This window comes from Rhizoctonia solani, chromosome 12, assembly GCF_016906535.1.
Source record: "Rhizoctonia solani chromosome 12, complete sequence".
Classification (NCBI taxonomy): Eukaryota; Fungi; Basidiomycota; class Agaricomycetes; order Cantharellales; family Ceratobasidiaceae; genus Rhizoctonia; species Rhizoctonia solani.
Window position 1 is genome coordinate 1631094 of NC_057381.1, and position 15945 is coordinate 1647038.

At 51.6% G+C, this 15945-nt stretch overlaps 3 protein-coding genes across 3 annotated transcripts; 1 reads left to right on the forward strand and 2 right to left on the reverse strand.

Annotated features, from left to right (window-relative positions):
* Positions 1-2: 2 nt before the first annotated feature.
* RhiXN_11763 (uncharacterized protein) lies at positions 3-646 on the reverse strand (the record flags this gene model as incomplete). The annotated part of the gene is made up of 2 exons (XM_043331578.1): positions 3-465; positions 513-646. The coding sequence occupies 2 exons, from the start codon at positions 644-646 to the stop codon at positions 3-5; spliced, it is 597 nt and encodes a 198-aa protein (XP_043185088.1).
* Positions 647-1771: 1125 nt separating this feature from the next.
* RhiXN_11764 (proteophosphoglycan 5) lies at positions 1772-9240 on the reverse strand (the record flags this gene model as incomplete). Its single annotated transcript, XM_043331579.1, has 7 exons — positions 1772-2255; positions 2307-2324; positions 3125-4920; positions 4977-7129; positions 7185-8097; positions 8366-8739; positions 8823-9240. The coding sequence occupies 7 exons, from the start codon at positions 9238-9240 to the stop codon at positions 1772-1774; spliced, it is 6156 nt and encodes a 2051-aa protein (XP_043185089.1).
* A 4083-nt stretch (positions 9241-13323) lies between these two features.
* RhiXN_11765 (uncharacterized protein) lies at positions 13324-14833 on the forward strand (the record flags this gene model as incomplete). Its single annotated transcript, XM_043331580.1, has 3 exons — positions 13324-13579; positions 13629-13691; positions 13752-14833. The coding sequence occupies 3 exons, from the start codon at positions 13324-13326 to the stop codon at positions 14831-14833; spliced, it is 1401 nt and encodes a 466-aa protein (XP_043185090.1).
* Between the last annotated feature and the right edge of the window lie 1112 nt (positions 14834-15945).

Here is a 15945-nt window from a genome sequence, read left to right on the forward strand (position 1 = left end):
ACCTATGCAAGGTCATTGACGATATAGGTAAAAGCCGCATTAATCTTTGCAAACTCGCTGAGATCAAAGTACTGGGCGGCTTGTGAGTCATCAATTTTCCCAATCCTCACTATCATATCGTCGTCAACACGAAGGGGCCTCATCGTCCACGAAACCGAAGTGGTGCCGAAGTAATAGAAACAGACCGATCTCCCCTTAGCGCCGATGCACCATATCTTCCTAAGATTGTGTTTTCTTGTTGTGTCCGCTGCGCATGTTCTAATATGGTCCGTGAGATTTTCTTTCTTCTGATCTTTTTTATGATCAACGCCCTCTCCTTTGAAGACTATGATGGGGGTGTATATCGCCTGACCACTCGACCTGAACCCGAGCTTTGTGACCAGTAAATCGACCCCGGAGGAATCTTTCACTTCCGAATTGGGTTGAACGAAATGCCTTGGTGGAGGAAAGCATTTGCTGAGCACACTGGAAGAACGTAAGATTATGGTTATTATGAACGAGCAAATACCTACGCAATCCAGAACCCATTCACACAACTCTCCTGTTCCAGGCTCTGATATAGCTCATCATCTTCATTGAAGCCCAAGTTGAAGAATGAAGGTGGGAATTGGAGTACTGCCTGCCTGCGCTGTAGAACCGGATACATTTTATGGATCGTAGTTCACTGCGCTAGGCCTTTATAAATATGTTGAATGTGTTAAACGTAAGGGAAATGGATTTATGGGGTGCGGTCTCTGTTCTGAGGGCTTTCAAGTCGCAGCTAGCGGACTCGGGTCAGTTTTATAGTAAACCAATTAGTCAGTCCTCTTGGAGTCTCAGTAACCTATCAACGCACTGCTTCACCAGCGTTATCCCGGTGCCGGGATGTCCCAACCGATCCCTGCTCATGCACCCGGAGTGCGCGTAGCCGCCGCGGTTATCCTATTTCCTAGTATTGTACCTGTAATCCATGATCAGAGGGAACCAAGGCTGGCACCCTTAAATGAAGTGATGGTCCCTGAAATATGTCCGCGAAATTCCTAGGAGTGATATATGCATCACAGCAGGTTGAGGCGATCAAGGCACCGTAGTTTGATAACCGATTCGGTAGCCTAAGACCCTTAGACTCGGTATGGTCGGCGACTGTGATTGGCTTGCTTCATTCGCATCCATCTCCATTCCTTAATACCTCGCGTTTGCCATCGTATCCTCATTTCATGATTTCCTTTTCTCGAGTTGGCAAGCTATTTGCTATTCACTGACAGGCAAGTATACAACGCCCTCCGCTTAAATAGGATGTCGCACAGCAAGCCAACTGTTCGAAGCCACAACCTTCAACGGCTTTGGCCACAATCCTCTATATATATATATCTCGACCTGACGAAATCGAATGGGATGTAGGCTTTATCTGTGGCGAGGGCCCCTATGTGTCTGGTTGATCTGCCCAACAAATGAACGCAGATCAGAATGAACCAACCTGACTGTATTACGACAAGGTTTACTTGGCGTAGTGCAATGTAAAACAGCCTTGAGACCTCTTGAAGTGAAGCCCTGAACTTTTCTGATAGTCGTTAGTGTACCAGTGACGAAAGGCCGACATAGTATGCTATTTTCAACCTCATACTAGGTTTAAAAATGCGGTTACTTCTTGTTAATGCTTTACTCCTTTCTCCTTTACCCGTCCAGTCCGGATTTTATTCTATTTTAAAGTAAATGCGTTCGCATATATATGCATCCAACTGCTTTAATATGAAGGGTGAGCAAAAGTTCTTTATTGAACGAATCAGGACATTTATCTAGTAACTTGGGGATCAGGAGTAACACGAATAAATCGCAGAATATCATCAATATCCGGGAAGCCAGTACCAACATCAGATACAGGAGGCAATTGAGAACTGTCCTTCACTATCACTCTACTTCCCGACTGAACCAATATCGGCAAGGGGTTAGTATAATATCCCGTTTTGTAAAACCAGAAACAGGCAGATTGGCCTTTGGCGCCAATCAGATATACGCCCGGGATTCTCGGCATTTGGGTAGTTATAGCCTGTCCATAGTCGTGGAGTTGACGGCGAATAGAATCCCAAGTATCCCCTGCGGTGGCGCCTTTGCCTTCATAGACCGCCACTGGGCTTGGAGGGCTACCATCCCAGTTGAGTCTGGTGATATACAGATCTAACCTCGAGGCGGCATTAATCCGCTCCTCGGGTGAAATAAGGTAATTAGGACCAGGCGGATTTTGCACATTAAGAGGGAAATATTGCTGAGAAAAGACACTAAAGAGACTCAAGCAGCAGAATATTCGTATGGAGAGCGAATATGCTTACGCATTCCAGAAGCCGTGACTAGGTCATGGTGGTTAGTTTCGTGCTACATCTGTGATTTGGGCTGCTGAGCCCACAATGCATACAAATTTACGAACCAACCCAATTGAGTATGAGTGTGTATTAGATACGAAATAGGAGTTTGTTGAGGAGGCGCGCAAGCACAAAGCTACTCGTTATAAAGATGCAAGCAGGAAGGGGGGGATTCCGCATAGGACAATGGGCTATAGACTATGGGTGCATTCAAATAAGGTAGAACTATCCTCGGAAAGCGTTAAGCCAGCTTCCTTATCTGACAATCTGGCCTTCGAACAGACGCTCCATTCAACAAACAAGTTCTCCCGTCGATGGTCGGCACAGTCTAGACATTCCAGCTCGGCGCGCGACTCCAAAAATGTGCCTTGGTGACGTTTCTGGGGTGTGTGCTCTTGCGAGGGTGGCTGTATGCACAGCTCGCGCAGCTACCAGACTGGATGTATGTAAACGTAAGCAGCTCAAAACACCACCCAGATACGAAATGAAACAAGGTAATCAACTGAATTGTGTTGCTATTGTATTGAACAAAGATAGCTAAACCATTTACACTGAAAGCGCGTGAGTCATCCGAAAGACAAACCAAAGCCAAGACGTCAGTAGCGCATTATCAACCTAAAGCACAACATTTACAAAATCGTAAGAGGTCCAAGGCGGTCATGTACATCATCAAGCAACGCACACCAGGCGCGACATCCAAAAATCAAGACCAGAAATAGAAAAAGTAGATAAAAAAAATGAAGAGAACAGATCGTAACTATGACTGGCCTCCCCGCCTAGAAATAGACCCAAAGCGTTTCGAGCTCTTTTTCGCCTCCTTTTCCTCCTTGGACTTGACAGCACGGGCAGCCTTGGCGTCTTCGGCTTCGGCTTTAGCACGAGCTTTAGCGTCCTCGACCGCAGCTTTGGCCCTGGCCTTGGCTTCTGCGACTTCCCTCGCTTTAGCCTGTGCAAGCGCGGCCTTTGCCTCGGCAGCAGCATTGTTCGAGCCCCGCTTAGGAAGCAAAGCCGAGAATGCAAGTCGGCTCAAACTACGTGTACCCTTTTGGGGCGACTTTTCGATAGAGGAAGCGTCGGTGGACTGGGCTATGGAAGCTGTCTCGACTGGTGGAGTAGGAGGAACGGGCGAACCGGACCGTGTGCGACCGACAAGTTTGCGGGCCGCGGAGCTGACGCTCAAGGAACGTTTCAACGGCTGCGGCTCAGGTACCTGGAGGCTATGTTTAGACTCTGGGCTCGGGAAGGGCACATCGTTGCTCGGATGCTCTAATCCGGAATGAACAGAAGTTCGGTTCATGGGGCGAGATACTATGGGAGTTGGGGCTGTAGGAGCACTCGACATGCCTGAGCGGGATACAGGGGGTGGTTTGGACGAGATGGATGTTGTACGTCTGGGGCGGGGGTCGGCGTGGGTAGGTGAGGTAGGCTGGACGTCCATGGTCACAGCACGGGTACGAGGTGGGCCAGAGGATGTAGGCGTAGTAGTCGCTGATGAGGAAGGAACAGGAGCAGGCGGAATAGTGACCGAGGCACGAAGGTTGGGTCGAAGCGCAGATCTCTGAGGGCGAACTGGGGGAGGGCCGGGCCTAGGAGGCAATGGCCGCGGGGCCGCCTTGGGAGTAGCCGTACTAGGGGCGGCTTTGGGAGGGCTAGTGCTAGACTTGACCAAGTTCGATTTAGGGGACGCAATGCTGCTGCGACCAGAAGATATACTTGTCCGAGGGGTGCCTGCTTTTGGCGTCGCGTTGCCGCTTCCAGACGCAGTCCTCATACGCGGGCTAAGTGCGCCATTTGACCGAGGTGTAGAGGCCCCAGAGGAAAACGAGGTCGTACGGGTCGATTTACGCGCCGAGGGAGACGACACGGTCGTGTGCGGAGTTGAACGCAACGAGGACGTTGAGCTCTTGCGCATCGATGCATTGGAGGTTTTGCGCGTACGAGAGGGCGCTTCAGAAGATGCCTTGCGTACCAAAAATCGACGTGCGGAAGTAGTCGAAGCGGAAGTAGGTGTCGCTGGAGAGCCAGTCACGGGAGACTGAGACCCACTCGAGACGGGCTTGCGACGCACATTCTCAATCTTGGGCCGGGGCACGTTGCTTACTCTCGGCCTGGATTCATTGGATTTAGTACTGTCCGCCCTGGCCCGAGGTTCGCTCTTGCCGCTATCCACTCGTTTTCGTAGTCCGCTGTCCGTCTTGGACTTGATTACACTGCCGCCTCTTGACCGACTCACGCCAATTCCAACCCCGGTCTGCACCCTCGCTCGTCCAGCTCCGACTCCAACTTCAGTGGTCCGCACCATCGCCTGCCCGTCCTGATTAAGGATCACGGACTCTTCGCTGTCCTCGCTTGCGACCCGCCCATGAAGCGACTGCTCCTCCTCGACATGGGCCATGCTCTTGGGCCTCGACGTACTCGACACCTTGGCCGGATCCGCACCAGGGACCATAAAAATAGGTTTGGGCTGGTTATATTCGGCAACAGTGCTGAGCGCAGACGGTCGTGGCGAAGTCGGCTCCTCGCGACTGGAATCAAACGAGTCGCCTCGGCCAACAAGCCTCATCACGTCCGAGCGGGATATCGCCTTGGATGGCGAGATCATAGGCACGAGGATATCTTGACCGGTTCTGAGCCCGAGACCGGGGTGGTGTATGAGCCGGTGCGCGAGTGGGTCATAGTTGACCCGGGACGAGAATGCCCAACAGACGACCCAGGACGAGAACTCGATCCGTTGCGTTCGTGCCCAACAACAGGCCCGTTGCGCTCGTGTCCGGTAGCAGACCCATTGCGCTCATGTCCGACGGTAGACCCCGCCCTCGAATGACCCAAATTCGAACCGTTTCTCGAATGTTTACCACCCTTTGGCCGAGTCGTCTCTGCACTGTTCCTCGGGCTCGGACTCTCCGTAAGCTTGGGCAAACTCGAATTCATCAACATCCCGCTCCCGCCAAGCAACTCGATGCTGTTCGTTCCCATCCAAGGTGAACCTGAACTCGAAGACGACGCGCGAGGATTGACCCAGGGGGAAGACGTCACGCCCGGACCGATCCATGGACTGGGACGCTCGCTCTCGCTCGAACTTTCCAGCTCTTTCGGGGCAGTAAAGGGGGACACTTCGGATAGGCTGACGTCCCCGGGGAGAGATAATGTGGATGTACTGCCGGGAAAGGCCAGCGACTCGGGTTCGCTCTCGGAGACCCCGCTCTCGACCTGTTGGCCACGAGTCTGAGTAGACAAGGTCCGTGGCCTGGAAGACACTTGGGTCATGGGAACTCCGATCGCCTGGTGTGTAGAGGTTGAAGCACGCGAGGGCGAATCTGTCCAACTGCGGGGTGGTATACCGGGGTGCTGCCTCGTAGGAGTACCTTGGAGCTGGCGAGTAGGGGTACCTCGGCCCGTAACAGGAGTACTCCGACCATTCATGGGCGGACTGACTGGCCTGTTACGTACGGGCGGATTGGCCGCCAAGGGACGCAGAGCGGCTACATTTCGAGTCGGACTGCCTTGCGGAGGCGGAGGGAGTGGTCGTCGTTTGGGCTTGGGGGGAGTTTCGGGTCGCCGGACGGGGCTCTGGTTATCTCGTCGAGTGGGGCTGGGGTTATTTCGCCGAGTCAAACTCTGGCTATCCCGTCTCGACGGACTCTGGTTCGCGCGTCTCGTAGGACTCTCTGCCCTCGGCGGCATGCGAGCGGTAACAGTCTTCTCCTCTTCGCCGTCTCTAAACCCGAAATCGCCATCATCGGACTCTGGAAACGGGGAGAGCGAAGGAACGGTCGAGATGGACATTGCGCCCGGGGACAAGTGGAACGAGGGGCCTGGTGAGACGCCGAGGTGGGCGTTGGGGGTACCCGTACCGATGGACATCGCTCCAGGAGTGTTCGCTCCCAAGGGCGTACGTATAGCACCAGGCGTGGAAATTGTACCGGGTGTTCCGGTTCCGAGGGACATCGCACCAGGAGACCCGGCCCTTTTCACAGGGGTGAGAAAGTCGTCCGCGTCGAGATTAAACGCTGTGCGTCTGGGGGTAGGCGTAACGGGCGTCGCGTCGGCGATACTAACGGCCATGATGGTGATTCCGTCCATGTCGACGCTCATTCGGTTTTTGTCCTCGTGGCTTGCCTGGTGTCTATCCTCGACGCGAACGCTCAATTGGTACCGGTCCTCCCTACCGACCCGCCTATCCAAGCTATTCCCGCGCCCAATGCTAGCCCTCCGTCGCGCAGACTCGAGATTCGTACGGACAGGACTCTCGAGTTTGGCGCGTTGGGCAGACTCGATACTCGCGCGCTGGACACTATGCAAACTGCCCTCTTCACTCGTCCGACCGAGATCGCTCGTCGTTCTCGTCCGCTCAACACGAATGCTCTCGCTCGAACTGAGGGTTCGGTGTCGGACGCTTTCGCCAGAGCTAACGGTCCTATTGCGAACTAGGCTTGCGCCACTGAGTGTTCGACTGCGCACGAGGCTCGCGCCGCTGATGGAGATGGTCCGCGAACGAGTGGAGCCAGAGGGAGAAGTAGCGCGCTTGAGCAGCTCGTTTCTCGGAGCGGGAGACCCGCTCAGCGAGTTCCTCAAAATCGACCTGGGAATAGGCGAACCGTCCCTCCCCGGACTCGGGCTACCCATGGCGCTCATCCGATACATACTCGACACCGGCGAACGTAACAAGTCGGGGGAGTGAAGCACGTGCAAGCTCGAACCTGGAAAGACGGAACGGGTGGGCGAGGGCGTGCGTGGGTCCGAGGATATGGATACTCGTTTGGGTCGGGAGGGGGACGGAGTTCGAGGTGGGGCTAGCCATTGGAGTATTAGGTTTGGACTTGGTTCCGATGGATAAAGAGGGCGTACCTAGTTCTTCTTGCGAATAATTTGATAAACTTATATTCTCTCTTGATCTAGAGGGTGATAGATGGTCTCTGGACCCAGACGGTACCAGATGTTCTCGTGAAGGGGAAACCCCTAAATTCTGTCTTGATGTAGATGGTGCCAAAGCTTCAACGGTATCTTCCTCGCTTCGCTCAGTAAACGAGCAGACATCCTCCGCCGATAGAACCGATAATTTCACAGACGGTTTGGGGGAAGCACAAGGCGTAGGAGCCTCCACCTCAATATGCGCCTCCAACGCAGGTTTGACTTCAGGTTCGGACTCGGGTTCGGGCTCAGGCTCAAACGGGGTGATGATCGCGCCGGTCAAAATAGGAGTGGCCATCACACTCGCAGAAGGCGTCGGGACCCCACTCTGAAGAGGTGTCCCAACTCCACTCTGGAGCGGTGTCGATCCCCCGCTCGTCACAGAACTTGAAAGCTCCCCGCTCTCAGTCGCGATCCGAGCCGTCAACGCACCCAACGCCAAGGTTCGCACACTCGAGTCGTTTCGGTAATGCGCTTCAACCCCTGCGGGAGTCCACATGGACGAATTGGGTCTCCCATCGGTCGTGTCTTTCTCCTTTTCTTTCTCCTTTTCCTTTTCCTTGTCCTTGTCTTTGGGCTTTTTGGACTTGCCGGTCAGGGATTTGGAGCGCTTGACGCCAGGTGGAGGTTTCTTGAGGCGCTTTGTGGGTGAAGCCGGTCTGGGTGGATTTGGGGACGGAGGTCTGGAGCGGGATCGGCCTGATTTGGTGGGCGAGGCTGGGCGAGAGGGGATACGAGGAGGAGCGATGTTGGATGGTGTGGTCGGGATCTTACTGAGGTAAGCAAGTTTGGATGGCGAAGGAGGAGGAATTTTGGATGGAGATGGCGGAGGAAGTTTGTCTGCTGGACTCTGTTCGGGTAGTATGAAATTGATCAGCACGCGGTTGAAATGAGTTTTGAGAACACAGCCCAACAAGCAGATATTGACAAGTCTCTGTTGGAATGAACGGAATGGCAAGAATAGAATGAATAGAATGACGCAAGGCTGGATATGGCAGGAACCAAAACTGCCAAGCACATGTTCGACCCTTTGTTAACCGATCGGGATGAACCGACTAGCGCCAGCGCGTGCAACGACAAAAAAACGAGACCTGGAGTTAATAGTGAATCTCACTGACCTCGGTGTCATGAGTAGGCTGATAGTCCAAGGGCTCGATCTGATACTCGGCCAAGGCCGCAGCGGCAAAATTCAGAGCAAGAGGGCCAGTACCGGCGCTCTTTGGATTTCGACCAGGAGTTGTGCGTGTGATGATTGGCGGGGGCCGAAATTTGATGCTCTTCTTGTGAGTCGGGAGTCCATTTGGGACTGGTGTCGAATCACCTGCGACCGAGTCTGGAGGAGTCATGGGCGTCTGGAGCAGGGCCGGCCTCGGTGGAGAAGGCGAGGTGGACACCGGAGTGGCTGTGACAGGCGAAGGCAGCAAGTGGGACTGTTGGTGGTGGTGGGAGTCGAGTACAAGTCTCCGGACAGGCACAGGGTGCTGTTTGGTCCCTACGCGTGCGTGGAACACATCAAACAGTAAGTTCGAGATCCCGAAAAAATAAAACAGAACAGAATAAGTAATATATCCTTACCTTTGTACAGCTTGGTGTTGTCCAACAGTCCAGACAGACTGCTTGCCAGTACGTGGGCGGGGATCGATGGCAAGTCGAGGGCCGAGTGTCCCTCGGCACAGGTCGATGAAACTCGTAACCGCCATAAAAGGACCGAAATGGCACATTCGACCCGGGGGACAACCAGAAACTGCGTAAACACCGAGCCGGGCGTGAAAAGTGCCTTGCTCGCTACACGTGATATCTCCCCAATGTTGTCCTCGGATAAGCAAATCTGTTCCCCCAGGCCAGTCGATACCAGCGCTTCCAGGACAAGTGGATAAGCCTCTTCGGCTAGGAACGGAGCGCTCTCGGGAGTCGAGTCCACAGCCGGAGACTCGGGCGCAGAGGACGCCTCAGAGTCCGAAGACATTCGCAGGATTAACGTCTCCACGCTCATCGTCGTCCTGCGAGCTCTGGCGTGGTCTGCTCTGGGCTCGTGCTGCAATCGATTTCCAATCCCCGCCGGCTTCTTCGAACCTGCTTACCTAACAAGGTCCGGACTGGAACGGCTTTGAATTGAGTGTTTTGGCGTTTGCGCGATTGGACCTGCCAGCCACAGTGGAAAACTGGTTCTTTATGAATCCTGGTCGATAGGTCGAGGTTTGTGTGGTGCTTTTAGGCTGTTTCTTTCTCGCTTATACGTGGCCGTTCTCTATCTGAACATTCGTTTCCAAGGTACCTATTTATACAAATCCTTTTATGAACGATAATTGCCGCTCTGGTGATCAGCAAGCCAACCAACCCAGAAGACGTGCCAAGACAACAGCGCGCCAGATCTGAACCGAGCAGTGCCATTCACCGCAGTCCTTAGCCGATCCAACTCCAAACTGAAATCGGCAGAATTCTCAGAGGAACGAGCTGGAAAACAGAAGAGCTTTCCCATTCACTCTAGATGTAACCCGACATCCCCCACCTACTCTCACTCGCACAATCAGGGGATCAGCAGGTAACTCATGGACTCGAACGAACATCCTCCGCATAAGATGGCCCTGTTCTAGCGATCAGGTACGTCACAATTGTGTTCAAATGTCATGGACAATGGCGCATTATTTGAATTTGGTCGGGTCGGTCTCATAGGACCCTCGGCGCTAATCGATCAAGTTTTTCGTCCCCTGTGCTTACGTGTTCTTCCATTTCATGCCTACCCCTCATCTCTGCTTTTTCCAAGTCCACCCGGCCCTTGTATATGTACACACCCTACCATAGAATTAATATCTTAAGCTTATTGCGTATGTAGACCGTAGGCCTATATACCGAGAATGTACCATTCTCGAACATATCCTTGCCGGGACTGGACAATTGATGCGTGCACGTGTCGTCCGTGTAATAAATTGTATCAAAAAAAAAAGATGCGTGCACGTGATTGGCGCGATCGTACACGTGACCATTCTATATGAGCCGATGGTTGACCTCCCGCGCTGCCTGCATCTGACAGATAGAGGCCAGGTATTGGGTATACATGTAGTGTCTCTAGGAAGAAAGCGCATATATTGGTACGCGTGTTAACTCTGAGTAGAATATGACTACGGAAATCCCGGCTGCGACACTTTGTACGGGAGGAGCCTAGGATTACTTTGTGTGTAGATTAGTTATGGCAGGGTAGCGTCCGAACGAACGGCACTTGACTGTTCTACTACATGTGCATTGTACCAGCCAATCTTCTAGATATTATGGCGCTTCTGTCTATAAAAATACCTGTCTTGGGTCTTTTCGGCTTAATTGAACAGCTAATTGACAAAACTTCCAATCGTGGTGCTTGTTTGGTGCGATTTGGCTGCGTTCGAAGTGATAGGTTTTGACTTCTTACAACCTCTTGCGTTATACGCGATTGGGTCGTTGCCACGCAGAAGACCGGGGGATGTCTCGTGCATCCTTTTGAGCCTTTACTGCTGGTTACCATACGAGACATTGACTGGTATAATGTATACGCAGTAGGCAAGCCCAATACCACTCGTTCAGGCGTCGCTCTGTTTTAGCCCACCCTCATGTAGAACGTTCTTAGGCTTCTTCCGGGTCGTACAAAGTGCCGCAAAGGGAACTTCCGTATCCATAATCCACGCAGAGTCAAGTGCGGTCTTGTCCACTTTTGCCTAATTCAAATCCTCAGCCACCCTATTTACCAGCCGCTGTTATAGCACTCGTAATGATATTGGCGTGTTCTTCCTGGGCTACCGTGCCCGATACCTGGCCTTTGTCTGTCAGGTGCAATCAGCGCGGGAGGCAAGTCATTGCGCTCCTACAGAGCGGTAACATGTACGATCGCACTGATCGCGCATGAATTGCCCAGTCCCCTTACTTCCTCAAAGCTTGTTTCGCAAACCGGTTCCGATTCCCGACTACTCGGGAACATTAAGGTGCTGAGAACACGTTGTCGCGCACATCATGCCATAAAGGTATTCAGAAATCAAAGCCTCATTGGATGTGCCTTTCGGGATTTTGTTTCTGAATACAGAAGGCGAAATAGGGACGGGATGCCCTTGCTGCGTTTAAACCCATGCCCGATGCCTCACACGAAGCTTCTGTTCATATCATCTCGTAGTAACTCAGGCCCATCGATGGCGCAGAGATGACTTGTGTCTTAAATGATAGCAATAGAGTGAGAAATTAGTTTTACGACGTTATGAGGGTCTGAGCAGACTCGTGTGGCTCGAGTGCAAGAAGAAGTGGTTACAGCCGTAAGATACACAGGGAACTCCTGCTCCACTGAGAAAAAAAGGATCAAACGAGACAATCCAGAGCATCCGCAATTGAGTAGCAATTGTTCTCGGCCCACTTGGGCCCTTCATACCAACCCTACGGTCACGTGGAAAGATGCCCGGGTGGCAACGCCTCGAATCAACCAATTATAACTTCTTTATCATGTATGTACCTATTTTGGCGAATTTCAGCCAATGTTCGAGTTGGTTCACTTGGTACCATTGACCAGAACCATGCATACAATCAATACCTTGTGTTAGCTCTCGAAAGTGATCCTGCTAAGTCTGGGAGGTTTAATCATGGGGTAAATATCTACAGCGTTTCTCACCTACGAAACGCTCTCGGACAACCTATTTGCCCGACTTGCTTCCCCGCTGCACCTGACACGCACATGTACTACTCTTCCCCTTGGTTCATAGCGCTATCGGCGGAAGAAAAACTTGTTCGTTATTTCATTGGTGCAGCTGTAGAACAGGCCCAGGAAGAGTGCGCAGCGCGGGGGTCGGGGTTGAATAATGATTAAAGGGCTCTCCCTGTACTGCTCTATGCCCCAACAGACAGGCCCCGATCTATAGGGCGGCGGGATAATGGCTGATGCTACTATACGTAGGACCCCATCTGTGCTGCCTTCTTTCCGGTGGGGGAAACCAAAGCTTAATACAGCTGATGCCACTTGGACACGACAAGCCTCATGACGTTGAATATCGGGCCCAATTTTCTCGTCGGCGATAAAACGCGGCATTGAGCGGGGGGATGCTCACGTCAGTGGTTTGCTTCGATTTCATGTGTAGTTTGTACATAAGACGTGGGCGAAAGCTGTGATTCCACCGATCTAAGCTCACACGACCGTGTGTCTATCGAAGAAGTTTCCTAGCTCGTACTCCGACCTGCCGAATGCACCCCGTTTCTGACTATGTGCCTATGTCAGGGTGGATCACACAGCGTCCTCTCGGAAGTGATAGAGACGTATGCGCCGATCCGTACCACTTACCGGTTCAGTTGATGAATATCGCCTGTGATCTAGCCCCGCGTCTATTTCCCAACGAGAAAAATGTTGACAAGATTGGTTAGTGCGTAAAATTATTGACCAAAGGATATGATAGAGAGTGATTTGGTACTTAGGGTGTCTGCCGCGTTTCATCTCCATCTCGAAGATTTGAGCCGGTGGGGTCGCTACACGGCACCCGCGGTTCATTTGATCATTTATATGGTATTACTGACAGCCGTACGCATTGGTTTTGGGGCGGGTGGCCACTCGTCAGCCGAAATACACTCGATTGGGCGATTCAGGTAATGTAAAGTCTTTGTGGTCCACTAGATCGTTGTCGAGATCCCGCCCTGAGTATTGTTAGAAGTATCAACTCAGATGTCTACCTGGAGTCTGATTCTGATCGTGAATGTCATCTCAAGACTGTTTTGCAAGCCCCGTGTGCTCTTGGGCCGGCATTGTTGACCAAACCGAGTCGTTTGTTCTTCTAAGCGCTCATGGACCTGGAGATCGTGGGCTCTTTTGATCATTACCTTGTCAATATACCTACCTATTTGCCCTCGAAGCTTATCTTGATTAAGACTTAATGACTTTGGAGCTCGTACACCGGGTGACACGAGTGAGAATAACAAAATCGGTATTTGGCTAAGCAGCGTGGTGAACGTGTTGCTGGTTTCATCGCCATGTAGTAGCGCTTGGGGAGCATAGTGCATATAAAATAGATTGCCTGCCTTGCCCCCCCCCCCTCCCCGTCTTCTGTATACTTCGTCAATCCACCACAGTACATCGACCACAATGTACTACTATCATGGAACCACACGTTCATTCGAGCAAGCTCCGCCTCAAGCTCCTGCTTTTAACCCCTCTCATGGTGTTCACCCGTATGGGTCCGACGTAGACCAGAGTGTCACATTCACATCGCCCTCGTATACGGTGTCTCCCGCGTCTGTTGCGGTTCTTGCGAATCACCCCGTTCAAGCTAGTTGGAGTACGCCGATGCAGCAGTACTCGGGCATGGATTACAATGGATTAACAGCTGAACTGCTCTCTGGTATGTGTCGTAAGCCTTGACGCAACGCTTGTGCTCATTGGTTGTATAGCACATCCAACTACCAACGAAGGGAGTAACCAGGCTCCGTATGCGATATCAAACGAGCTGCCTGGTACGTACATCTATTGGCTGATTGGTTTGATTGGTGTTTGGCATGCTAATCAATACCCAGGTCAAAACCCCCAGGAAAAGCCGGTTCATCTTCAGAGAGATCAGAACTCTAACAGCTGGGAACATTTCTCACCCTTGTCCTACGGAGTCGGCAATGAACAATGGTTGGCCATGAACCAACATCCTTTGGTTCAACCGGAGTCGTACGCTCAACCGTCCGCTACCGGTGAATCCTTTCAAGCTCCCGGGGCAACCTATAGCTTGCCTGATGTTAATCGCCAAGCCCTTGTAGCAGACGAATCAGCAAACCACACTATAATAAATCGGGATCGGCCTCATCCGCAAGCGTTAATCAATGTCCCCTTCCCCCCCGGCATGATACCACACCAAATGCTTCCCGGCCAGTCCAAAGGCAGACGCCGCCGCCGCCGCCACGCGCATATAAAAAAACCATACTCGCATCATACAGGGTATAAAGCCGGATTAAACTCTACCCATCCTGAGTTCACAGGCATATTGAACGACAAGGAGTCTGATGGTACAAGAATTTCAGCTTCAACCAATGACGACGCAAATTCTCCTGACATACATCGTCCCGATCCGGACAAAGGCATAGGCCAACCTCAATTTATTTGGTCGGAGACCAGTCAAGAAAAATTCAAACTTGACTGCGAAAGCGCCGGAGGCGATTATGATCAGGCGCTTGACCGCATGGCATTCGGGTGCAAGTACTTCAGCCCCAAGTTGGGTCGCGGGTGCTGGTCAACAGACTCAATCCAAGACCTGAGTTGGTTACTCAATATCACACAAGGAGAACATGACGGCAAAGGTTTTTTCCCTAGAGATGATGCAGAGTGGTTTCGCCACTTGGCCATGCACCGTTATAACGAATGGGTCGAATCCGGGTATAACTGGAGCTCTATGGGGAACAAGGCCTCCGAGTGGAATGAAGCAAAGATTGACCATCAGATAATAAAGGATATTATGGAGCCAACAAGTCAAAAGCGCTATCCTAGTGAGGAAAGTAATTGGCCGAGCGTGGAGGTGATGATGGAATGGCTGAAGGCTAGCAAGGCACCCAACAAGTACTCTCAATATCTAGCATATCAGCATGAGACTCAAGCTTACCGGGAATTTGTTTAGATAATTTCCTCCGTGTTTAATTTTGCTTTGCACTCTAGCTTTTTGTTTTGACTGAGCTGTCCAGCGCGCGCTTGTCCTCTCATCGAATGTTTTACGATTCTATTGAGTTAGATCTTAAAATAAAACAGAATTAACCTAAGTAGATATATACACATGCACTGTCTTGTGGATTTTTCATACCGTTCGCCCCTCCCTACATCCATAAGTAACGCTGCAGCATCCGCACACATTGAGTATTTCAGTTAAGATCAGAATACATTCAACTGAATCCAATGTGCCACATTCCTATTCCATTTTACGTTGAATCTATTATGCTCATTTTAACTTAATGAGCTTTACCGTATCATAGCGACAAATTTGTTAAATAAACGACGGCAAAAGTAGGGCAGCGTGTGTGCTCGAGTGCAGACTTAGGAGCGCCGGGGGAACGTCCCATTTGGGCTGTGGTATGCAGGTGAGCTAGACTAAGGCCGCCAACCACGACACACCAGGCGCATCTTTGGCTCATGAGTACTTATCACAGCACTACCTTATCGAAGGCTACCCATTTACTGATGGGATTTACGTTGACTATGCCGCCCGCTCAGCGAACACTTGCAGAGTGAGCGTCCTGGATCACGTACCCATCTTGGTCGTGTATCTACACGATCGGGACCCCCTCCCCGGAGAAAAAGACCGTGGCCCATGTAGAAAGCAATAGTACTAATATTGTTGTATTCATGAACATATTGACAATGTAGTAAGGTAGCAGGTCGAGTACCATACAATACAGTAGGCGGCACCCATGTCAGCTCAAACACTACTAAAGGCGTGAAAGCCTATAGATAGCTTTATCATATGAATATGCAGAATACAAACTCGGGGAATGACCGGACAAGACACGGAAGCAGGTAAGGTTTAGGCAAAGCGCGGGAAGGAGGGCAGGAGCTCTGAATGTCGAAAGAGAGTGAGAGGTTATAGCTATTTCAGAGGTGAATGTAAGGTCTCTACCTATCGGATGTATACATGTGACTCGGTCGGCGACAATCGCCTAAATAACAAGTCCTAACACACACCCGATATTGGTGTTCAGAGTAAAGACAAGGAGGGTGGGTCGGAATCCGGGACCTTGT